Here is a 21,810-nt window from a genome sequence, read left to right as displayed (position 1 = left end):
CAAAGGGACCATGTCTGATGCTGTTACTATGAGGTGCTTCATCACCGTTTAGTTCACGTTCTCAAGACACAACAGTCATTTTGTATAGCAGTAACACAAATGTATTATGCATTGTTCATCATTAACAAACTATTAACACGTGTATGCAACATAAATCATTGTTTCAGTAGTGTACAAGAGATTATATATTGTATAGTTATTTATTTTTTAATTGTTTTTTTTATCACTGAATGGGAGAGATTCTGGAAAATGTCTTTAACTCAGTCACTGATAAGCTGAACTTTATACTGCAACCACTTCTGTGTTTACTCATTTGCTGGTTACCAAATGACTGCCAGGTGAGGCCGCTGTGACAGGTGCGTGTCAGTATTATTCCTTCTCACTGGTCGGTGCATTAAAGTATTAGTCTTTGACAAGAGACATCTGCAATCAAAATGAAGGAGGTCCTGAATCTACACTCCCTTATACGTGCAGCCGTCCTGTGGCTGCACATGCTGGAGCACTATTGCATGTAAATAAAAGCTTATGAAATTAATTTGAGTCTTTGGTTCATCTTTTCAGTGAGGGGTGATCGATCTTTACAGCTCTCACTACATGCATGTGCAGTGCACCTGAATGATGCAGGAACGTTGAGTTTTCCTGCATTTCACTTGGGCTGATGTTTTCTGTATTTGAGCACTCATCAGAGAGGACTAGGGTGGAGTGGAGCCTGAGCTGCTGCAGTGGGGACAGATTAGTGACGTTGTACTAGGGGCCCCATGTTAATGTGTTTGATTTGCACTGAAGATAAATATTTTATTCAATACTTTTCTTCCATAACAACAACAAGCAACACTTAAACAACACAATGTAACTTTATGTTAATCACTCTTCTGTGAAATCAGCCTGTCCAGTTAGGATCAACACTGATTGTGAATCAATTTCAGCTGCTGTTGTGCAAATGGAACAGACAACAGGTGGAAATGAGGCAATTATCAAGACAAGCCCTATAAAGGAGAGGTTCTGCAGGTGCTGACCACAGACCATTTCTCGAGAAGGTTTGCTGTGTCTGTCAGCACAGGGTCCAGAGTGTGGAGGAGATACCAGGAGACAGGCCAATACACCAGGAGATGTGGAGGGGACCGTAGGAGGACAACAACCCAGCAGCAGGACCTCCTGTGTGCAAGGAGGAACAGGAGGAGCACTGCCAGAGCTGAGGAGATCCCTCAGGAGAACATCCACCGCCTCATCACGAGCATGCTCAGGTGTTGTAGGGATGTCACACACCTATTGAGAATCATTTTGACTTGTCTGGAGGAATTTCCACTCAGGTTGGATCAGCCTGTAATTTGATTTTGAGTATATGGGATGGGGTCAATTTTAATTTTTTTTTTATTTTATTTTTTTGTTCCTTAACATATTCCACTGGAATATTTTATTCATTAATATCTAGGATGTGTTTTTAATGTTCCCATTCATTCATTTTAAATTTATTTTCAAAATTAATTCTAATGTAAGGGTATAAGAAGCACACACTATTCTCCAGTTGTCAGCAAATACAAAGGTCTCCTTATAAACTTTATTAATTTCATATTTACAAATACATACATAATCTAACAATTCTGATATGAAACACTGGTAGTATTTACAAAATAGCTCTTGGAAAAAAATGATTCTGTACAGTTCAACCTGATAAGTTAGTAAATTACATTAGTAGGCAACTGTGCAGAAGGATTCTTAATGACCCAGTATACAGTGAATCAAGTTCTAAGCCTAAACTTGACTTTATTTCACTAACAAACTGTCGGTTTAACCAACATTTATACAAAGAAATTTATAGGAACACGTTGTCCCTGTGAATCCAAAAGATTTTTGAAATATTACAAATTAACCATGATATCATACATAAACCAATATGAGATTGAAATTGTGTAGCATGTAAACAACAAAAATAATCATTCAGCAGGTGCTTACTTTGTCGTTGGACATTAAAAGCAACAAAAGATTAAATCCTTTCAACAGCGATTCACTGGCCAGCGGCCTTCTCACACAGCCGAGCTGCCGTCATGGCCCAGGATGTGGCTAATGTTGTGGGCAGGACGGTTTGGCTGTTTGCCAGAGTCGCCAGACGATGCGTTGGAGAGAGACAGCAGGGGGGACATTGGCATGGCCGAGCTGTCAGTGGGCATACCGGTGGCGATCTCAGGGAACAAAGAGGTGAGGCTGAAGTTGGATATGTGGGGAGTGATCCCAGATGAGTTGGTGATGGGCATGGGGGGCATCTCTGGAAGCAAGGGGAAACTGGCCTGCCCAAAGCCCACAGGGCGAGGTGGTGAGAGGATAGAGCCGAAGCGGTTGTTGAGGGGTGGACCACTGCCCTTGTCGGCACCCGGGCTGGTAAACATTTGGTTGGGAAAGTATTGGAGGGTGACGTCACTGGGAAGGCTGGGGTGAGCTGCTGGAGAATAGGAAGGATAGAAGGAGGGCAAAGTGTTTTGAGGCTCCACAGGGAGAAGAGATGGCGTACGGGAGGTGCTGGGCTGGCTGACTGGAGGGATGAATGTGGAGTTTGCATTGATGGGAGGTGGAGGATTCATCCCTCCCTCCGGAATAAATGGGAAACCAAAGTTTTGTGCTAAGTGTTGGTCAGGAACCAGGTTATTTTCACTGGGAACCTGAGTGCTATCTGCCATAAAGCGTACAATGGTGCTGCGTCGTGCCTCTCCTCCAGACTGTGGTCTGCTCAGCAAAACTCCTCCTCCAGGCGGCAGAGGCAGGTGACCCTCAGGCTCAAAGGGGTTGCTCTGTCTCAGAGCGACTGATCGAGGCCGGTCTCCTGGTCTCAGTTTGGTAGGCTGAGTATCACGGGCTATATGGCGAGAATGCTGGCTGACAGCTGTGGGTGGTCTGGCGGAGGAGCGGCCTGGCTCAGAGCTGCTGTGTGGGGTTGGAGGGTGGGGGAGACCTGCTCGCACACCTGGGCCTGCATGCATATTACTACTGACCTGAGGAATATGGCCCTTGTTCCCCTCTCCAAGTCGCATAGCTGGGGCCTTCTGTGTTTGTGGCACATTGGGACTGGAGGCCTTGGCCTGTATGTCTCCTGAGGAGCTCCCAGGCACACAGCCGTACTCCATACTGACTGGAGGACAGCACTGCACTGCTCGCTGGTGGATGCTCTGCTCAGGCAGGTGGGGGGAAAGAAGGCTTTGCATGAAAGTCTGGTGACAGCCCTCCTGTTCACGAGAATGTGGAGGTCCGACCTGTACTGCCTGTGTGCCAGGGTGAGCTCCACTGTAGCCATTACGATTCCTGCCATCTCCTGGGGGCACAACACCCATCCTGAACCCTCCCTGCTGCTGTGCTTGTGGACCCCTCTGGGAGGGAGGCACTGACTTAGGAGCCATGTCACTACCACGAGAAACCTGAGCCTCAAAACCACTGAGCTGATGTGGTCCTCCTCCACCTCCCATAGCTTTGAAAGGTGGACACTCTGAGACACGCTGAACATCAGTGGACCCTGTGTGATCAGAGGGCAGGCGGTTCTGTGGGTTATGAGCAATACTGCCCTTCACTCGTGATGTGTCCAGGTACCCACGGAGGTCTGCTTGCTCCTGAGTGGCACTGCGGCCTGGCTGAAGGTGGAGACCCATGCGCTGCTGCTGTTCACCACTAGTGGAGCTTTTACCAATGAGTGCCTCTGCAGAGTAGTTAGAAACACGATGACGTTCCTGCCGAGATGGAGCGCAGGCCAGGTCTGAGGCCCGGGACACCGGATTACTGGGAGGAGAGATGAGCTGCTGCTCCAGAGTCCGGGAGCTCATCATCCTCTGCATAGCAGAATGGTCCTGACCAGGCTGAGGGGAAAAATCACAAAGAACTAGTTACTAATATACTGCAAGCAAAAGCAAGATTAAAAACAAATCATCAACAGCAAAAACTTAATAATAATACCCTTGAATGTTCACTCCTGCCTACACTGGAGCTGAAGGGGCAGGGTGGCTCTTTAAATGCAAAGTTCAACAGAAACGACCTCAACGCAACCATTATGTTAGGCTCTATTTTTTTTCCTGACATGGCAGAGTAAATGTGGTCTGCTGTTGACTGCTGGCTCACACACACACGCTTAGCTGGGCAGAGGCCAACAAACACATATACAAAATACCAGCGTTAACATTTTTAGCCTTTTGTCTTTTGACCAAGACATGAAGACAGGATTAACCTTTATTCTACAAATACAATTATCAGTCTTAACTGCCAAATACCACGGTCACATTATAACCCATCTAACACCAACCTTGAGATGGTCCTGCTGAGGCAGGTGGCTGCTGTGGTGGGCTCTGGATCCTGCTGTCTGGGCTTCACAGCTTTTCTCCTGATGTCTGAAGTGTTGCTGCTGCTGCTGCTGCTGGATCTGCTGCTGCATATGCTGCTGGTGTCTTGAGTGTGAGCTTGGTTGTTGTTGTAGTTGCTGCTGTTGGTGTTGATGCTGTGCTTGGGGTGGCTGTGGGTGTGTTTGTTGTTGGTGCTGTTGGGGATGAGACTGTTGGTGTTGTGTTGCTTGTTGATGCTGTTGCGATTGTTGGTGTGACTGTTGTGGATGCTGCTGGGACTGCTGCTGTGTATGCTGTTGATGCTGTGTCTGTTGTTGATGTGAGTGCTGCTGAACTCCAGACTTCTCCAGATGATGCTGCTTCTGCTGCAGACCAGCAGGTGAGCCAGTCTGGCTGCCTCTGACAAGCCCACGCTTCTTCTGCACATGTTGCTGCTCTTGTTGCTGCTGCTGCAGTGCCCTCTGGTGTAGTGAGTGGCGCTGTGCAGGGTCTGGCTGTGTCAAGTGGTGTTGCAAATGATACAGATGGTGTCTCTGTTGCTCTTGCTGCTGTTTCATATAAGGATTCCCTCCCAGATGCTGACCAGGCTGGGTAACAGTATGCTGTGGATGACCTTGGGGCAGATGAACCTGCTGGTTCTGCTCAGGAGGTCCTTGAGGGGGGCAGTGACCATCTGTAGGTCGGACCACGGTGCTCATGAAAGAGTTTGTGGAGAAGAGAGGGCCTCCATTTTCTGAATTAATCCTCATGACAGCTGAAGAAGTGGACGGCAGCTGTCCTACCATCATCTGGGTGTGGTCTGGTGCTTTCCCATCCATATGGCTAACAGTGTTCGCTGATGGCGGGCAAGGTTTAGGTCGTTTTCCAGTGTTTAGCATCACTTCTTCCGGTGCCTGCCTCTTGGAGATGATCTTTACTTGTCGGTCTCCTACATTGGCTCCAGCCTGAGCCCTCAATAATGCAGTCTTTAAAGGAGTGTACTCATTTGGCTGGGCTGCACCGGAACAGGGTGAGAGGGCATTGTTAGCGGGTTGGGATATGTGAGTAGAGGTCCCAACAGGAGAGGGAACTGAGCCCTGTTGAACAGCCAGATTAGGGGAGGCAGGATAAGGCTGGTGACTGGAGCTGGACCTGATCAGGTTGTTGACACTGAGGCTGACTACTGTCCCACTCTGTGATGAGCTCTGAGACTGGGCCTGTGGGAGAGGCTGAGACTGGGCCTGGGGGAGAGGCTGAGACTGAGAGTATGAAATGTTTTGTGGATGTCTGCTTCCATTAGGCCCACTGACAGGCCCTTCCCCAACTCTAACAGATACTTCAACAGCACCTTTGGCTGTTCCTGGATCCAAGGGTTTAGTCACTTTGGTCTGCTGCCCAGCTGAGACTCTGTCTTTACTGATAGATACCGATAGGGTTTTGGGGGGCTCCCATGTAGCTGCAGCAGAATTTTCTCCAGAGCAGCCTCCACTCCTCCTTCCAGGGCTGTCCTGTTCTAGCATGGCTAAGGCCAACATCTCTGCCTGCTCAGATGTAAAGGTAAATGTTCCAAAGGAGCCAGATGATGCAGCGATACTGTGGCCCTGAGGAAGCATGGAAGCCACAGAGAACCCTCTACTGCTCCCAGCTCCTGTAGACATGGGAGAATCAGTATGTCTGCTGGATGTCATGGGGTTCTCTATGGTTTGGTCATCTAGGTTAGTGTATACTTGTTGAGACAGGGCAAAGTCTTTTCTAGAGGGAGTGTCAGAAGTCACTGGCACTAAGCCTTCTTTCTCTGCTGCAGTGGAATACCTCTCATCCTGAGACTCTCTGTCTATTCTAGAAGCCTGGGGAGGTTTGATTTCAACAAGGTGGCATGAGGAAGGGTTGGCCATACTCACATCAGTCTGTGGTGGAGCTCTGGGAGTAGTGGGCCTTTTCCTAAACTCTGAACTTGTTGTAGGGGCTGTAACACAACTGTGGGCAGCTGAAAACACTGTTGCAGATGATGACATTGCCACAGTTGTGGACACCGATGATGATGTGGTGGACTGAGACTCAGACTTATTACAAGGAGGATGACTTGGGATATTAGATCCCCGGGAACGACATGGTGACAAAGGTTGTGCAGTCTGATTTAAAAGTATTGGTGCAGTTGTTGTGATACTAGTGGTGCAGACTGGAGTCAAACATGTAGCAGAAACAGTAGCATAGGTGAACTGAGTGTCAGTGGCAGAACTGACCACAGGCCTGTTTTGTCTAGAAACAGTAGTGGTGGGAGCTGACTTGATTTGGGCTGTGCTAGTTGTTGTACTGTTGGATGTCTGCTTCAGCTCTGGAACAGAAAGTTCACCCACACCTGAGTTGTTGCCAGGAGCTGCAGCTGGTTTACTTTCAATGACCACAGGTGTACTGACAGGTGGTTGGACTGATGTGACACTGACAGCAGTAACAGCAGTTGTAATTCCACTAGTGTTAGGGAGACTGAACACTGAAATACTCTGAGATACACTAACTGAGCTTCTATCCTGTTGATGTAAGGGACTGGGAACAGCTGGCTCACTAGATGGACTGCATACAATACTTTTCTGTATGTTCTGTGCAGATGTGACATTACCTACAGCTTCCCTGTTATCTATAGTTGTGACCATGGTAGGAGGAATATCTGTGAGTTTGGTGGTTGAGGGTTGTAAAACTTGAGATACTGCAACTTGAACTGTCTGGATCTCTCCTGCAACAACCATCGGCTTAGCAGAAACATCAACAGCAGGCTGGGGCTGATGCAGATCCTTGTTCTTTGAAGGTTTAGTCTTTTTAGATGCAGCTCTCCTCGGATTCTGAGCTGTGCGAAGCCTCTTTCCCGAAGGCTTTGAGGCATCAACCACCAGCCCTGATGTGACTGAGTTCACACAAGGTACCTGTAGCTGCCGTGTAGGTACTGCAACTGTAGCTCCAGAAATGGGTGTTTGAGTAGGAGGCTGCTGCTGCTGCACTACTGATAATGCAGCCGGTGGTGGCTGACCATTGCTCTGGCTAGAAATGGTCAAAGGGAGGCCCTGAGAAATGCTCTGGTTGAGACTACTGAGGGCCCCTAAACTGTTGAGGGCCACATTAGTAGTTGGTTCCTCAGTGGTGGTAGGCTGGACCAGCTGGAGTGTACTTTGGCCACCCTGAGAGCTGGCTTTGTCAGATGTCTTCACAGGCTGTAGGGCAAACACATGGCCATTCACAGTGATAGTCTGGGGGGTTGTAGGGGCTGGTGGAGAAGTGGATGTCTGGGTGACTTGCAGGGGATGGTTTGCTTGAGGCTGAACAGGCCGAGGAAGAATATGAACCAGTTGCTTTCCTCCGACACTCTGTAAGGGATTGACAGACACTGAATTGCTGGTTGTGGGTATCTGAGTGCACGCTGCAGGCACTGCAGTGGGCACAGCAGCAGGCACCATACCGATTTGAGGATTCTGTGGGGCTGACGCAGCCTGATTGGGGGCCTGAATGATTACAATATGCTGACATGGTGTCTGATTGGGTATTTCCTCTCTCACAACTGGCTGAGTAGGGCAGGCACTGGCTTGCTGCAGGATTACTACACTTGGATTGTTTGTGTTCTGTGGTGCTGTTACAGCGGACGCTGTTGCTCCAGCTGGGTTGACCTGAAGCACCTGCATGGTCTGAAGGAGGGGTAGCACAGTGGCCTGTGGCTGAGGCACCAGGGCTGACTGAGTAAGGGGCTGAGGCTGTGGGATAAGGGCAGTTGGAGGATGAGGAACCAGTGATGCTGGTTGAAGTACAGCAGGCTGGGGCTGTGACACAACAGCAGGGTGGGCTACCACAGCTGGCTGCGGTACAATGCCTGACTGGGAAAGAACAGCACACTGAGGCTGGGGAGCTAGGACAGGCTGAGCCTGTGCCTGGTTCAGGACTGCTGGCCCAAGCTGGGGTGGTCTTTGAATGGACTGCGCTTGAATGTGACCTGTAATGGGTGCCTGCTGTACTGGCATTTGTATTTGGATGGGATGAACAGATGGTTTGCTGCCCACCGTACACACTGTCACCTGCTGGACAGCTTGTGTGGTGTTGCTGACCTCTGGAGTTGGGAGGTTCTGGCAGACAGGCTGCACAGTGTTCCCTGCCATCTGCAGTGTTGTCCAGGTAGTCTGGGTGCTTCCTGCTGCCCCAGCCCTAAGAAGAGCTTGGCTGTTTGGGATAGCAGTGTAACTTACAGTCCTGATGGCAGAGTCCTGTGTGATCCAAGAAGAAACATCTGAGGCTATTGCTCTGGTTACAGTTTGTGAAAATGTAGGGTGGCTGGACGCATGTACAGCAGAGCTTTCAGTGGGAAGCTGTGATGCTGCTGTTGCTGCAATGGTGAGGGTCTGGGCTTGGGTGGCAGGCTGAGTCTGTTGTGGCAGAGTTGTGGTTGCTGCAGGTATCTGGAGGGTGATGTAAGACACAGAAGGTGGCAGAGTGGGGGCTGCAGCTGGTGTCTCAACTACACACTGCTCTATTACTCTAAGGCCTGGCATGGACTGAGTGGGTGCAGCAGCTGACACTGGGAGAAGGGCAGGAGTGGAAGAAGTGGCATTGACTTGCAGCAGGGCTCCATTGACCCTTAATCTGGCACTGGCCTCAGATGGTGGTTGAAGAATTAATGTTTCAGTGGGCTGTTTCCCTGGACTAGCCTCCTTCCCTGCAGGGCCCATCACATTGCCATTAGAATAGACAATGATCCCCTTTGGGAGTTGGTGAGTGGGGGTCACTGTTGCCACTTTGGCACAGCGCTGTTTGCCCTTCCAGTGGACAGTGGGGTCCTCTAGAAGGTTAATGTCATGGGCTTTAAGGAGCTCAATGTAGTGAGCACTCTCCTTACGCAGTTCCTCCAACTGACGCCTCAGACGACGGATCTCCTCAGCTGAATAGAAATGAAGCACACAAATTGAATAATCAAGTATTCAGGTATAATTAAAATACAAGAAGACAATAACACAACCACGGTTAAACTTCACCTTGAACTTTATCCCCTTCTCCAAGAAGCATTGTATCATTTTGTTTCTTCAGTTCAGTGATGTAGCGAAAAGCCTGGTCCAATATCATATTTTTACTCTATAAATGTGATCATAAAGGTTTGGTATTAAAACATGCTTACACGACACATACAAAGACCAACATCAAGACTACACCTCAGCATGTGTCCTACCTGTTTAAGTGCCTCTGAACATGGCAGAAGATTACCAATGCGGTTAATTCCAGCATTGATTTTTTCTTTTCTGTGTCTCTCCACTGAATCAAAAAAGAGAAGAAGACTTTTCATTCACTGAGAAAGTGAAATGCAAATCTATGTGCGCTAACAAGCAATGTTTGAGGAAAAGAATAACAGTAGATGTGCTTTTACCAGCATTGTGAGATTCTTTGTTTTTCTTCTTTCTGCAAAAACAAACAAACGTTTAAAATTTAATATGATTATTTACATATAATTATGTATGTGCTGATAACTGGGTAAAACAGCAATGAAGAGAAAAAGAGAAAACTCTTACTTGGGTTTTCGACCAGTTGCCTGAGTTTCAGTCATCTCTGGCATCCTGTCCTAACAGTTGCCTGTATGATAAGGTACCACTCAACAGCTGGACCTTAAACCCCTTCCGTACATGCCCTGCAAAGTAAACAGAGCATCCGGACTGAGTATTAGTTACAAGTAAAAGTAATGTCGGCAGAAAGATAAAAACAAATATAATCAGGCAGATAAAGCAGCGATAAAGCAGTCGTGATGCTGTCACGCAGTTTGATAGACACTAGATAATCAGTCACAAAGTAGTATGGTATTCTGAGCTGCCACTATTACTACCACTACTAGCTAACAGGCTAATGTAGATTCTTCTAGCTCCAAGGCTAACATAAACTCGTTTTCCAACCTGTTACAGTATAGTAACAGCCTATTTAACGAATTACACAAAGTGTGGTTTGTCTGGGTTTCACGTTAAATCGCCGACAGTAAACGAAGGTCAAATAAATATAGGGACACCTTACTAGCAAGAAACTAGCAACCTGAGCAATTACCTATTCAGCTAGCTTTCACTTAGCTAGTTGGCTAATAGCTACCTTAGCTTGCCGTTACCGACACAATTATTCAATGCATTATTTGCGGATTCATTCGCATCTGAGCTCATAAATGGGAGCTAATGAAGGGTAATTTCCACCGACCTCTAGCCTCGACATTATGGAGACTGCTGGTTTCCGTAAGAACTTTGAAATTAGAGGCTAACTATTAGCTAGCACTGCATTCAACTCATCTCTCAAAACAACCTGAATACATCTATCCTCGTGTAGAATGGGGAGGGCTCTCTCAAAGAAAATGACCAATGGTATTGCAGAGTTGGGAGTTTCCAACCAATCAGGACACGTAAAAGCCTCTGGGCTGAGTTTACATGGACTGACTCTACAAATGAATATAGTATATCATCCTTCACAGTAAACTTAAAATAAGTAATCTTACAACTGCCAATGTAAATACAACAGAATAAGACACGTAGCAAAACGGTTACTGCAAATAGTAATTCCTTTATTTAGACGTTAAAAAGTCTTACAATATAGAGCTCCAGAAAAGATAAAATTCTTCAAAGAAAGGAAAACATGCGTATACTACAGTGGAGAGGACACAACTCTCCTTGCATGCAGAGGGGTCAGAGATTCCTCTGGGCAACACACTGTCATCATAACAAAAACTTCAAATCTGCTGAGCATCAAAAACCAGTGAAAGTGTGTGTAACAACAGAAGCTGAGTGAGGCAGGAAGTTTGAGAAGACCATTTTTGCAAGATGGCTACATAAGGTGCCAAAGGTGTTTAAGGCATTATGTCTTAAAACACTGTGTGTTTAAAGACAAGCATCCTCACACACCTTAGTTATACTACTGAAAATAATGCCCAAATCCAGTCCCAAACAGCCCATCTGTTATTAATCAGACGATGTGAAGTGGGCCTCTCAGACACACATTCACTACAAAGATACTTGTTTGGTTCCCTCATGTCTAAACAGTTCTACTCTTAGTAGCAGTAAACCCAGGAGAAACTCTGAACCATTTGCCATCCCAATGTAAAAAATAAAAATAACAGAGGGGGATTTAAATTAACAGGCTGGAAAACAAGGTTAGAAATTAAAGAGTGGTGACCACATCCTCCCACCACCACAAAACCATTCAGCCTTCCTTGTGTCCATACTGAGGGAACTGGTCAGACTCATTACCCCAGAGAAACCCAGGGTTCAGGTGGTGAGGGTCGTGCCTGTTCCATGTAACATCTGTATAGGTACCACTCCAAACTGAGCAGCTGGGACTGTCTGCATGTCAGTGATGGTCTTTCACACACTTACTGCTTCAAACCAACTGTTTTCTTTTGCTCAACAGTATAGATATGTCCCCTTTAGTTTTAATAACCGCATAAAAACACAAACAGTATGATTTGCAAACACCACACCCGCCCCCTCCACCGTGTCTAAAACTGTCTTAAGTTGGCAACTTTGTCGATAGGAGCACTTTTGGAAAGAATTTTTTTTGTCATTTTCAATTACCTGTATGAGGAATGGGGCAATAAAATATGGAGAAAATCAATAATAATAATAATAATAAAGGGGACCCCTTTGCAAAATAAATGCAGCAATTTTTATACTTTTGTTTTCTGTTTTTAGCGTCCTTTGAAGAAAGTGTTGAATCTGTCGGCCCTGGGGCTTTTATCACAGTTCTGTTTTTGTGGAGAGAGGCACATCCCTGCTCTTTCCAAATGCTGTGCCCCTACTCGGACTTCTGAAGCTCTCCGCTGGGAGGTGCACATGGACTGCGCAGGCTCTTCTGCAACACATGGGCATCTGCTGGCTCTATCCTTTTGTAGTAATTCTTTTTTGTCTCAATGATCTCAAAGCCAAACTTCTGGTAAAAGTCAATGGCTGACTCATTGCTGATCTGCACATGACTGCAGGGTGGGGAAACAAAAGTTATGTTAGTCAATATTCTGACAAACAGTTTGTTCTTATGTGTGTTCTTGAATAAGACACTCACAGGTAAATGTTGTCAAAAGTGCCATCCTTCTCACAGATGTTTAGCACGTGATTAAGCATCTTCGTGCCTGTAGAAAAACAAGAGGCACAGTCAAAGAAAAAGCAAAGAAGGAAGAAAGAAGCAATCACTGCTGAACTCTTTACCAATTCCAAGTCTACGGTAGGGTGCTAGACAGCCAAGTGTCATGATATACAGTCTCTTCTGGTTCTGAGAGTGGTCCACTCTGCAGCACACAGCCCCCACTGCAATGTCATTGAAGTATGCTGCAAAACAAAAAAAAAAGATAAGACTCCTAACATGATTGTATAGCTAATGTCTGCATATCAATGGACTTCTACTACTTCTACTTTCTACTCCATGTATTGAAATCAATCAGTAAATGAAGAAATAATGCCTGCCATGCATATAGTTGTTAAAAATCAATGTACTTCAGCAATGGCAACCACAAGAGAAATCTATATGTATTAGAGTTAGATGAGCGATATTTCTTACCTAGCTTTGCAAGCTCTCCAACTTCCAATACATCTTTGTAAAACTTGTCATTGTAACTGACAGGAAAGATGACCTGGTTCAGGCGTTTCAGTTGCTTAATGTTGTGGGGCGTAACGTCCCCCAGCTCGATCCGGCTACTGGAACAAGAGCAAAACGGTCAAATAGCTGACAGTGGCTGAAACCATTATATTAAAGACAACAAAATTTAGATCACCCCACAGAATGCTACTGCTGTACTTTAGAACACATTATTAATTAAACATCACTAAGTTGGTTGTAGTAAATTAAGGTGCAGCAATGTGACAGTACGCTGAACGTCTTTGGCTTTTGTGCTGTTGGTCAGAAAAAAATCTGTAGATTAGATAGTCTAAATGTCTGTTTTCACCACAACAAAGAAAGAGGAGAGAATCACATTGAGACCTGTGACTCGTTTAGTAAAACATTTGGTATATAACACCTAGAAAGTTACAGTTGAACTTTTAACTTTCAGATAACCTGCATACATACAACAGCTTGCTTTGTGTCTTACTAAGTGACCCAAACAGGACACTCCATGTTGTCCCGTTGTGGGGTTCACAGAGATATTTATAGGACGACTACACATCTAAAAACAGCTCCTGGTCACGTGTGTTCATCAGGATGTACAGTAGTGTCTGTGAAATCCTATCTGAACAATTAACATGGTTCAGCGTTAATCGTCTTCATGTCACCTGCGGAAGTAATCTCATATATGTTAATCAAAACGTGAAGCACGACTGTCAAGACGTTACTTAGATAGATCAAGTTACACTAAGCAAACTGGTACAAACTGAAGTTGATGTTCAGTTGATGTCGGGTGTAATGTTAAAGCGATAACTTATTTTAGTCAATATTAGCTAAGTGTGCCCTTAATTTGTCCAATAACTTGACTAGATTATATCAATGTAGCTTCAATTTACGGCACATACAAAGTACCAGAGATCCATGGTTTTCTACTTAGCATTGCTAAACTGGGTTTACTGACTCAGCTTCCACTAGCGGCTAGCTAGTTAGCTTAGCTTGTTAGCGACCTAAACGTACCGACAAGCGGCTTAAGTTAATGAGAACCTACGTGACAGGACTGTTTTAGTGTCAGTGCTGTCGTTTATATTACTGCCATACACCTAAATAAAAGTAGCTTAGCAGGCTAGGTAGCCTCGCCGTCTCCTCCCCGCCTCCCCTTGTAGAAAAAAAAACAGACAAGAAAAACTTTACTCGTACTAAGCTACGAATTCGTGACCCAAATGCTCACACTCACCCTTTCATTTTAAAAAATATTATTCCTTAATTTCGATGGTGCTGATCTTTAGAGTTGTTTAGGGTAAAGAATACAAATTCTAACAGAGTTTGGGTCAGGGATGTCTCCCGTTTTACCCTCCACATGTAGCTAGTTGCGATGGTTGCAATTAGCTTAGCCACCACACTCGTTCCACGACTGTGTGGAGACTGTCAACCCTGACCCCCGCATGCGCACAAACATTGCTGCGCCTACGCAGCAGGATATTTTCCCCTGGATTTCGACTGTCAGGCTGTAATCAGCCTCACCAAGATAAATTAATCAAATAATGGTTGGGTTGTGTTACACAGTATGCAGTGTGTTGATAGTGCTTACAATACGTGTTGGGAATTAACATTTGAGAAGAGTGAATTTAGTTTACATACGTACAAGAGAACAGCCTGTGAGTCCTATCTCAGGGTAACAATGCCCCCAAAACAATCTCAACCACTTTCGTTTTTGGAATATTTTTGTTATCATTTTGTTGAAGGCAATTCTTAAAGAAATACAGTGTTCCGGTGCCATAAAACATAAGACAACCTCTGCACGATACTGTGCACATAACCAGAGCCTTCATTCCTTTTTGTTAAAATAGACATGAATAATTGATTGCCTATTGATGGAGCTCTATATATTTTTCCGCTAACATTATATTTTGAGCGGGGTACACAAACGGACAACAATTACACAAATGGATTATATAAATTAAAAAAAAAAGTTGCAATACCAATGGTTGCTACGATTGAGCCTCCATTTTGGTTCAAACGTCGCTGCAAAGATATTCAACAATATGAGAGATGGGTTACTTGTGGCTCAACTGGTCGACGGCAGAGCCGATCAATTTACGGTATTTATTTCATGTAACGTCGTCTACTATCCATCTACATTAACCTGATGGGGCTGAGTTAATCATTATTTTTCATAAACAAGTTCTTCCTGTTAAGGGGACTTCCTCCAAAGTACTTTAGGTAGACGAATTCTGATCTACATTTATCGATCACCAGTCTTCATCGTTGGTATATCTTTGCAGTTGTTCCGGGGGCGGATCCAAAATGGCGGCAGTTGCAGGGCCCGCAGTAAAACCGAGCAGAGAGTGAATGAAGTCAGCTGATCTCTGCCTGCTGTCACGCACCGCAGCACCCAGCGTTTCTCTTTCGAGGCAAGACAGTAAACGGACACTTCACAACCAGACGGTAATTGTTCTATTACTTTTTAAATCTAGTGCGCATTCTCGTTATATTCAGTACAACAACAGCTGCTTTTTGTCGAAAATGAAACGTTTTAGATATCCGCTTTGCACCAAAACGACAGTGGCAGCATTTTCCTTAGCCAGGCCGACAATACATGAGTGTTGCTGTTATTTTCACGATAACGAATAACAGCTACCAAATGTTGCTTGTACTGTAAAGACAGAATGGGAGGGACTGGACGTGTGTATTTAAGGTTTATTTACCATATTATGTCATACTCTTCCTGCTGTGTAAATGAAGCTAGCTTGTTTGAGTTTCCAGGAAAACTGTCACACTGAACATCCTGCACTGTGTGAAGCTCCAGAGCCATCATAACGGTGCTACAAGGTCACGCTTGTGCCAATAAATCTCTTCTATTCATTATAAAACTCTATTTAGCAAAGTTTTACACTCACACTCTTTGCTTGCAGTCAATGCACAATTAACATCAGTATGTCAGGATGTATTTGCGTGGACATCTCACTGACATGTCACATTTTTTAACCTTTTTTTTGCTATCCCTGTTAGCTTTACTGTCCCATTGCTCTTTACACAGACAGTATGCTGCCTGGTTACCAAGCTGTTCACCTGTCTTTACTTAGAATATATTAAATACTTTTCTTCAGTGAGCCACAAAGCACATTTTCTGGAGAGGACTGTAGTCATGAAGAGTTTCTCTGTCCAGTTATAAATTGTACTTCCCAGATTTGCACCATACTAGTTTTCCACTTCCTTAAAAAGAGCAATGTGAGGCCAGCCAGTCATGTGCCATGATCATATGATCAAGTGTCATGTCTGTGAAATTCTTTGCCCATAACCTTTGTACAAATGGTATTACACAGGGCCTGTTTAAATGGTAGCATGTATGATAATGCTCTTGTAACAGAAGGGTTGATGCATATAATCTTGTTGTAGAATTAGCATTAATCAAGGAGGCAGATAGTTGTTTCAAGTATTAACCATGGGAACAACAGACCCTACCAGCCCATTGTATGCTGGCAGACTAGTTTAAAATCACATCAGCCTCACATTGATAGTTCACACACGTTTAACACCCAATCAAAGGGCAGGAATGAATGTGTTTTGGTCTTGATGATACACCAGTGAAACATTTTGCTGCAGTTGAAGCTTTTGGCCTGCAGGTGGAGCTGCTGCTGTATTCCTGCACAGTTGGTGCTAAGCTGCCAGTGCCTAGCATAAACAAGATCTATGCATCAGTGAGAAGGACAAAGAAAAGGACATGGATGTAGAGATAGAATACGAAATAAAGGGGTGCAGAAATACACAGCATGAGCACGTTGGCTTCATCTACTGTGATGGGTGTAGATAAAGCTGATCTTAAAATACGCTGTGCATCTGCAGGCTGCTCTCCGTGGGGATGTACAAATGTCACGACTGATGACAGCTTGTGCTGCTGCTGCATGTAGCTTGATTATACACCATAGTGTGTATATCACACCTATGTGATATATATATAGCAGAAAATGAGCATGCTGTGTTTGCATACATGTATGAATGTGGAAAAAAACAGATAAAATGCTGTTATGTGGGATTCCCCTCTGTTAGCCTTATACATTATACTCATCCTGAGATGTGTAGACAAAAAGGAGAGGGAGAACAGGAGGGTGGCCTACTTTATTATGCTGAGAAATGAGTCATGAGCAGTGATGACACTGTATTTTCCTAACTTTGGTTACTACAGTAGGAACCAATATTTAGGTACTGACACATTACATGAGAAATATTACCTCCCTTTGTGGCCTTTATAGTGCAATAGAATCGGTTTATTGTCAGAATTCAGAAGGTTGGGTCAAATGTGAAACTGTGTTGATGATGGGTTTTAAGTACTTACAGGATAGGATTTGATTGATAATAGCACTGTGAATTGGGTTGTTTATCAATGGATTCCAGAAATACAATTTGTAAGTGCTAACACAGTTTATTTGTCTCCTGAGTAGAACTGTAGTAACTGAGTAGAAATGGATGTTGATGTCCAACAAATCAATCAATTTGTGGGGGCAAATAATGTCACAGTAGTGATTACCTTCAGCACACTTAGCTGTTTTATAGCCATTAACTTTATTATTATTTAATTATTAAAACCTAATCACAGAGGTGTTGTTGTTGACATTTGCTTGATATGTCTCTCATTTCTCTTTCTAATCCAGTCAGATTAATAACCCGGTGAAGATGGACATGTCCAAGCTACCCAAGATCAGGGATGAGGATAGAGAGAGCCAGTTTGGATACGTTCATGGAGTCTCAGGACCAGGTTGGCCACAACACACACACACACACACACAGACACCCTCAATTAAATAATGAAATTCCTTTTTGTCTTTGTTCACATTCAGTTTGTAGTTTGTAACAGTAATTTTTAACATACACATACCATCTTGGTAGATGCAGGTTTATATGTCAGGCTTGTCTATGACTTCTCAGTTGTGGTAGTATAATCACAGGTCTACTCCACATCTGTCCAACATGATTTATTGAAATGCTTTTATTCTCATTATTGTATTGCCTTTTTCTAGTGGTAACAGCCACATCCATGGCGGGAGCTGCCATGTACGAGTTGGTTCGCGTCGGCCACAGTGAGCTGGTGGGAGAGATTATCAGGCTGGAGGGAGACATGGCCACCATCCAGGTCTATGAGGAGACATGTATCCTTACCTATAAACTGCGTTCATTTTTTATGACAATCAGGCATCAATCATTGACTGAAAAAAGAGAAGGATATAGTAGATGTATGTAGTAGATGGTTTTCAAGAACAATCAACCATATGTGCACTAACCAAACACTGCAATAGGAGATGTTTGTCTGTGTCAATGCTGTTAACTATATGCAATAGAGAAGGCAGATGTTCTCCTGAACTAGACTTTAGCTGGCGTGTCTGTAGGAGATCCTGTGCTGCGAACAGGGAAGCCTCTCTCTGTTGAGCTTGGCCCAGGAATCATGGGGTCCATCTTTGATGGTATCCAGAGACCCCTAAAGGACATCAATGACATCACACAAAGCATCTACATCCCCAGAGGAGTGAATATTGGCGCCCTGAACCGAGACCTCAAGTGGGAGTTTTCTCCCAGCAAGAGCCTGCGGGTATGAGTCCGTGCAGGCTTCACACCTTTTACCATGATGTGAAGCAGATTTATTGTATGGCTGTTTCCTTTCTTACCTCTAGGTTGGCAGTCACATCACAGGAGGAGACATCTACGGCCTTGTGTATGAGAACTCCCTCATTAAGCACAAGATCATGCTGCCTCCCAAAAACAGAGGCACAGTGACCTACGTTGCTCCACCTGGAAACTATGATATCACTGTGAGTCTGACACTCATCCAACTACAGCCCTGCTTTTAGGAGTAGCTGTCACTTTGTGTTGATGTCGTGTGTCTGTGTTTCAGGATGTGGTGATGGAGCTGGAGTTTGAGGGCGTGAAGGAGAAGTTCACTATGGTGCAGGTGTGGCCTGTCAGACAAGTGCGGCCTGTCACAGAGAAGCTGCCCGCCAATCACCCGCTGCTGACCGGACAGAGAGTGCTGGATGCCCTTTTCCCGTGAGTCTCACATCCTTTTTCAATCTGAACAAGTTTTCCTGAATTGTTGTCCTTTCCTGACTGTTCTCTGTGTTAGGTGTGTGCAAGGAGGAACCACAGCCATCCCAGGAGCCTTTGGCTGTGGAAAGACTGTCATCTCTCAGTCCCTGTCCAAGTACTCCAACAGTGACGTCATCGTCTACGTAGGCTGCGGGGAGCGTGGTAATGAGATGTCTGAAGTACTGCGAGACTTCCCTGAGGTGGGTGGCAGCACCGATAACACTGTGTCCATTTGTGAGAGACTTATACAGTACTCAGGTAACTGACAGTGTCGTCTAATCCCCAGCTGACCATGGAGGTCGATGGAAAGACAGAGAGCATCATGAAGAGAACAGCACTGGTGGCCAACACCTCTAACATGCCTGTAGCTGCCAGAGAGGCCTCCATCTACACAGGAATCACATTGTCTGAGTACTTCAGAGACATGGGCTACAATGTGAGCATGATGGCCGACTCCACCTCCCGTTGGGCCGAGGCTCTCAGGGAGATTTCTGGTCGTCTGGCTGAGATGCCTGCTGGTGAGTCTCCTGGAGATCATAACAGGCTTTCTGCTCCTTGATTTCAAACAGCACCAGCTCATTTTGAAAGTGTCTTTTTTGCACAGTGCTATAATGAAATACTTTCTGCTCACAGACAGCGGTTATCCTGCTTACCTGGGTGCTCGTCTCGCCTCCTTCTACGAGCGTGCTGGAAGAGTGAAGTGTCTGGGCAACCCCGAGAGGGAGGGCAGCGTTAGTATTGTAGGAGCGTGAGTACATATTTACATCACTAGAGGGAGACATTACCCTGCACATCTTCTGTGGACCAGTGCTGAGTGGTTTAGCATTTAGTTGCATGTAAATGAACATGTTCTTTCCTCAGTGTATCGCCTCCTGGTGGTGACTTCTCTGACCCTGTTACCTCAGCCACACTTGGTATTGTTCAGGTAAATAATAAAATCCTACCGGGGTTCTAAATTCAGCCTTCAATTCCTGAGGCTTTACTATTCTTCTCTCATCATCTTCCCTCAGGTTTTCTGGGGTCTTGATAAGAAGCTGGCTCAGAGGAAGCACTTCCCATCTGTCAACTGGCTCATCAGCTACAGCAAATACACTCGTGCTCTGGATGAATATTATGATAAGCACTTTCCAGAGTTTGTGCCTCTCCGTACCAAAGCTAAGGAGATCCTGCAGGAAGAAGAGGACTTGGCTGAGATTGTGCAGCTGGTCGGAAAGGTAATTCAGCATGAAGTATTTTGATCAGAGCTTCAAAGTCAGTTCAATGTCCTGTGTCACATTTTGCATAAATAAATGATTAATGCGATTTTCACCGTGACAGGCTTCACTGGCAGAATCCGATAAAATCACTCTGGAAGTGGCCAAACTGATCAAAGACGACTTCCTACAGCAGAATGGTTACACTCCTTATGACAGGTAACATTAAAGGCTTACATAGCATGCTCAGATAAGACAAACTAAAAACTTTCTGACTTGTTCGTCTACCTCCTCAGGTTCTGTCCCTTCTACAAGACAGTGGGCATCCTGTCCAACATGATAGCCTTTTATGACATGGCACGGCATGCAGTGGAGACCACAGCTCAGAGCGACAACAAGATCACCTGGGCCATGATCAGGGAGCACATGGGGGAAATCCTCTACAGGATCAGCTCAATGAAGTTCAAGGTGTGTTTGGGGTTATGTCAAAGCTTTCTAGACGTGTCTTCTGTTAATCTCTGTTTATTATTTGATGATGATTTGATATGTTTTTCCAAAGAAAAAATTGTTTTATATTGTTTTTTTATTGGTCAAATGAAAAGCATTTCCATATTTTTAATCCCTTTAAACTACAATTTTGAATGTTGACAAAAAAGAAGGAAGCTGAAAATATGCTGAATTTAGAGAGAGTAATTAACATTTCCTTCATTAATGATGCATAATGTCACCCACCAACCTAGTAATGATTTGTCGAAATATCTGTCTGCCAACTGATTACCTGCGTACATCTCGATTTTATCCGCTCTGTGTGACTGTATTTCTGTGTCTGTGCAGGACCCAGTGAAAGACGGCGAGGCCAAGATCAAAGCGGAGTATGCACAGCTGGTGGAGGATATGCAGAACGCCTTCCGCACACTGGAGGAGTAGACTCCCACCTCTCACAACCTTTCCAGTTTTCATCTCTGACCCCCACTGCAGAATCACATTCCACCTCCTTGTGTTCCTGATGCCTCTGTGCTCCCATGTGCTCCTTTTGTGAATGTGTGAGCAGTTTCATGTGGAGGGAAAAGAGAAAGATGTACTGTATTCATTATTATTTGTTGCCTCTGGATCCTCTGCATGGTCATCGGTGGTGTGTATGTGTGTGTGAAAGAGGGATCTCTTCACCCCGTTTCTTCCTTTCTCTGTTTACATGATTTCTGTGTGTAGCCGTGCTGCTCTTCCTGAAGAGGATCGTTCGGTTGATGTATTGTAATTCAAAGACCATCTGTACAGAAGAGTATTGAATATAAATTTAATAAGATCAGTCTATTTATTGCCAGCGTTTCGATGTCGAAGGCTTCGTCGTTCTTTTTTTTTTTTGGTTTTAATGGTTCTGTGCAGTGCTGTGTACTTTGCTGTGTGAATGTGTAAGAGTCTGGCGCTCTGCTGTCCAATACTTTCATCATTGTTACTCCCAAAGAATAAAAATGTGGGACAAAAAAAAAATGTTGCTTGATTGCATCGTTTCTGGTGATACTGTCAGTGCTGCTGAACTGGTCTGTCTGCATGTCACTCAAATCCCCAGGATTCCTCCCTCTGGGTTCATTACCATAACAATACATTGCTTAATCAGAGTTGTCTTAAGTGTGTCTTAAAAATATTTAATAAATGTTAAAACAACTTCGACA

The 21,810-nt window shown here is 44.8% G+C and overlaps 3 protein-coding genes across 4 annotated transcripts; 1 reads left to right on the top strand and 2 right to left on the bottom strand.

Annotated features, from left to right (window-relative positions):
• Window positions 1-1,525: 1,525 nt before the first annotated feature.
• Window positions 1,526-10,602, bottom strand: usf3 (upstream transcription factor family member 3). Its single transcript, XM_028433117.1, has 7 exons — window positions 10,491-10,602; window positions 9,827-9,942; window positions 9,685-9,716; window positions 9,490-9,572; window positions 9,299-9,395; window positions 4,277-9,204; window positions 1,526-3,836 (listed from the first exon to the last, which is right to left on the bottom strand). The coding sequence occupies exons 2-7, from the start codon at window positions 9,868-9,870 to the stop codon at window positions 2,025-2,027; spliced, it is 6,996 nt and encodes a 2,331-aa protein (XP_028288918.1). The 5' UTR covers window positions 9,871-9,942; window positions 10,491-10,602; the 3' UTR covers window positions 1,526-2,024.
• Window positions 10,603-11,396: 794 nt separating this feature from the next.
• Window positions 11,397-14,302, bottom strand: naa50 (N-alpha-acetyltransferase 50, NatE catalytic subunit). Of its 2 annotated transcripts, none has more exons than XM_028433548.1 (5): window positions 14,107-14,302; window positions 12,831-12,967; window positions 12,482-12,601; window positions 12,339-12,405; window positions 11,397-12,252 (listed from the first exon to the last, which is right to left on the bottom strand). In XM_028433548.1, exons 1-5 carry the CDS (start codon window positions 14,112-14,114, stop codon window positions 12,075-12,077), a joined length of 510 nt encoding a protein of 169 aa, XP_028289349.1. In that variant the 5' UTR covers window positions 14,115-14,302; the 3' UTR covers window positions 11,397-12,074. The 2 variants fall into 2 exon arrangements, with proteins under 2 accessions (XP_028289349.1, XP_028289350.1); XM_028433549.1 differs by having other exon boundaries at window positions 12,831-12,964.
• Window positions 14,303-15,159: 857 nt separating this feature from the next.
• Window positions 15,160-21,622, top strand: atp6v1ab (ATPase H+ transporting V1 subunit Ab). The gene is made up of 14 exons (XM_028433416.1): window positions 15,160-15,317; window positions 17,522-17,625; window positions 17,888-18,016; window positions 18,239-18,453; window positions 18,536-18,673; window positions 18,757-18,908; window positions 18,985-19,147; window positions 19,234-19,465; window positions 19,581-19,695; window positions 19,809-19,872; window positions 19,958-20,161; window positions 20,265-20,359; window positions 20,437-20,608; window positions 20,975-21,622. The coding sequence occupies exons 2-14, from the start codon at window positions 17,544-17,546 to the stop codon at window positions 21,065-21,067; spliced, it is 1,854 nt and encodes a 617-aa protein (XP_028289217.1). The 5' UTR covers window positions 15,160-15,317; window positions 17,522-17,543; the 3' UTR covers window positions 21,068-21,622.
• Window positions 21,623-21,810: the final 188 nt, after the last annotated feature.

Source organism: Parambassis ranga, chromosome 20 (genome assembly GCF_900634625.1).
Source record: "Parambassis ranga chromosome 20, fParRan2.1, whole genome shotgun sequence".
In the NCBI taxonomy this organism is placed as follows: Eukaryota; Metazoa; Chordata; class Actinopteri; family Ambassidae; genus Parambassis; species Parambassis ranga.
The sequence above is the reverse complement of the archived record's forward strand: the minus strand, read 5'-3'. Positions and strand labels throughout refer to the sequence as shown.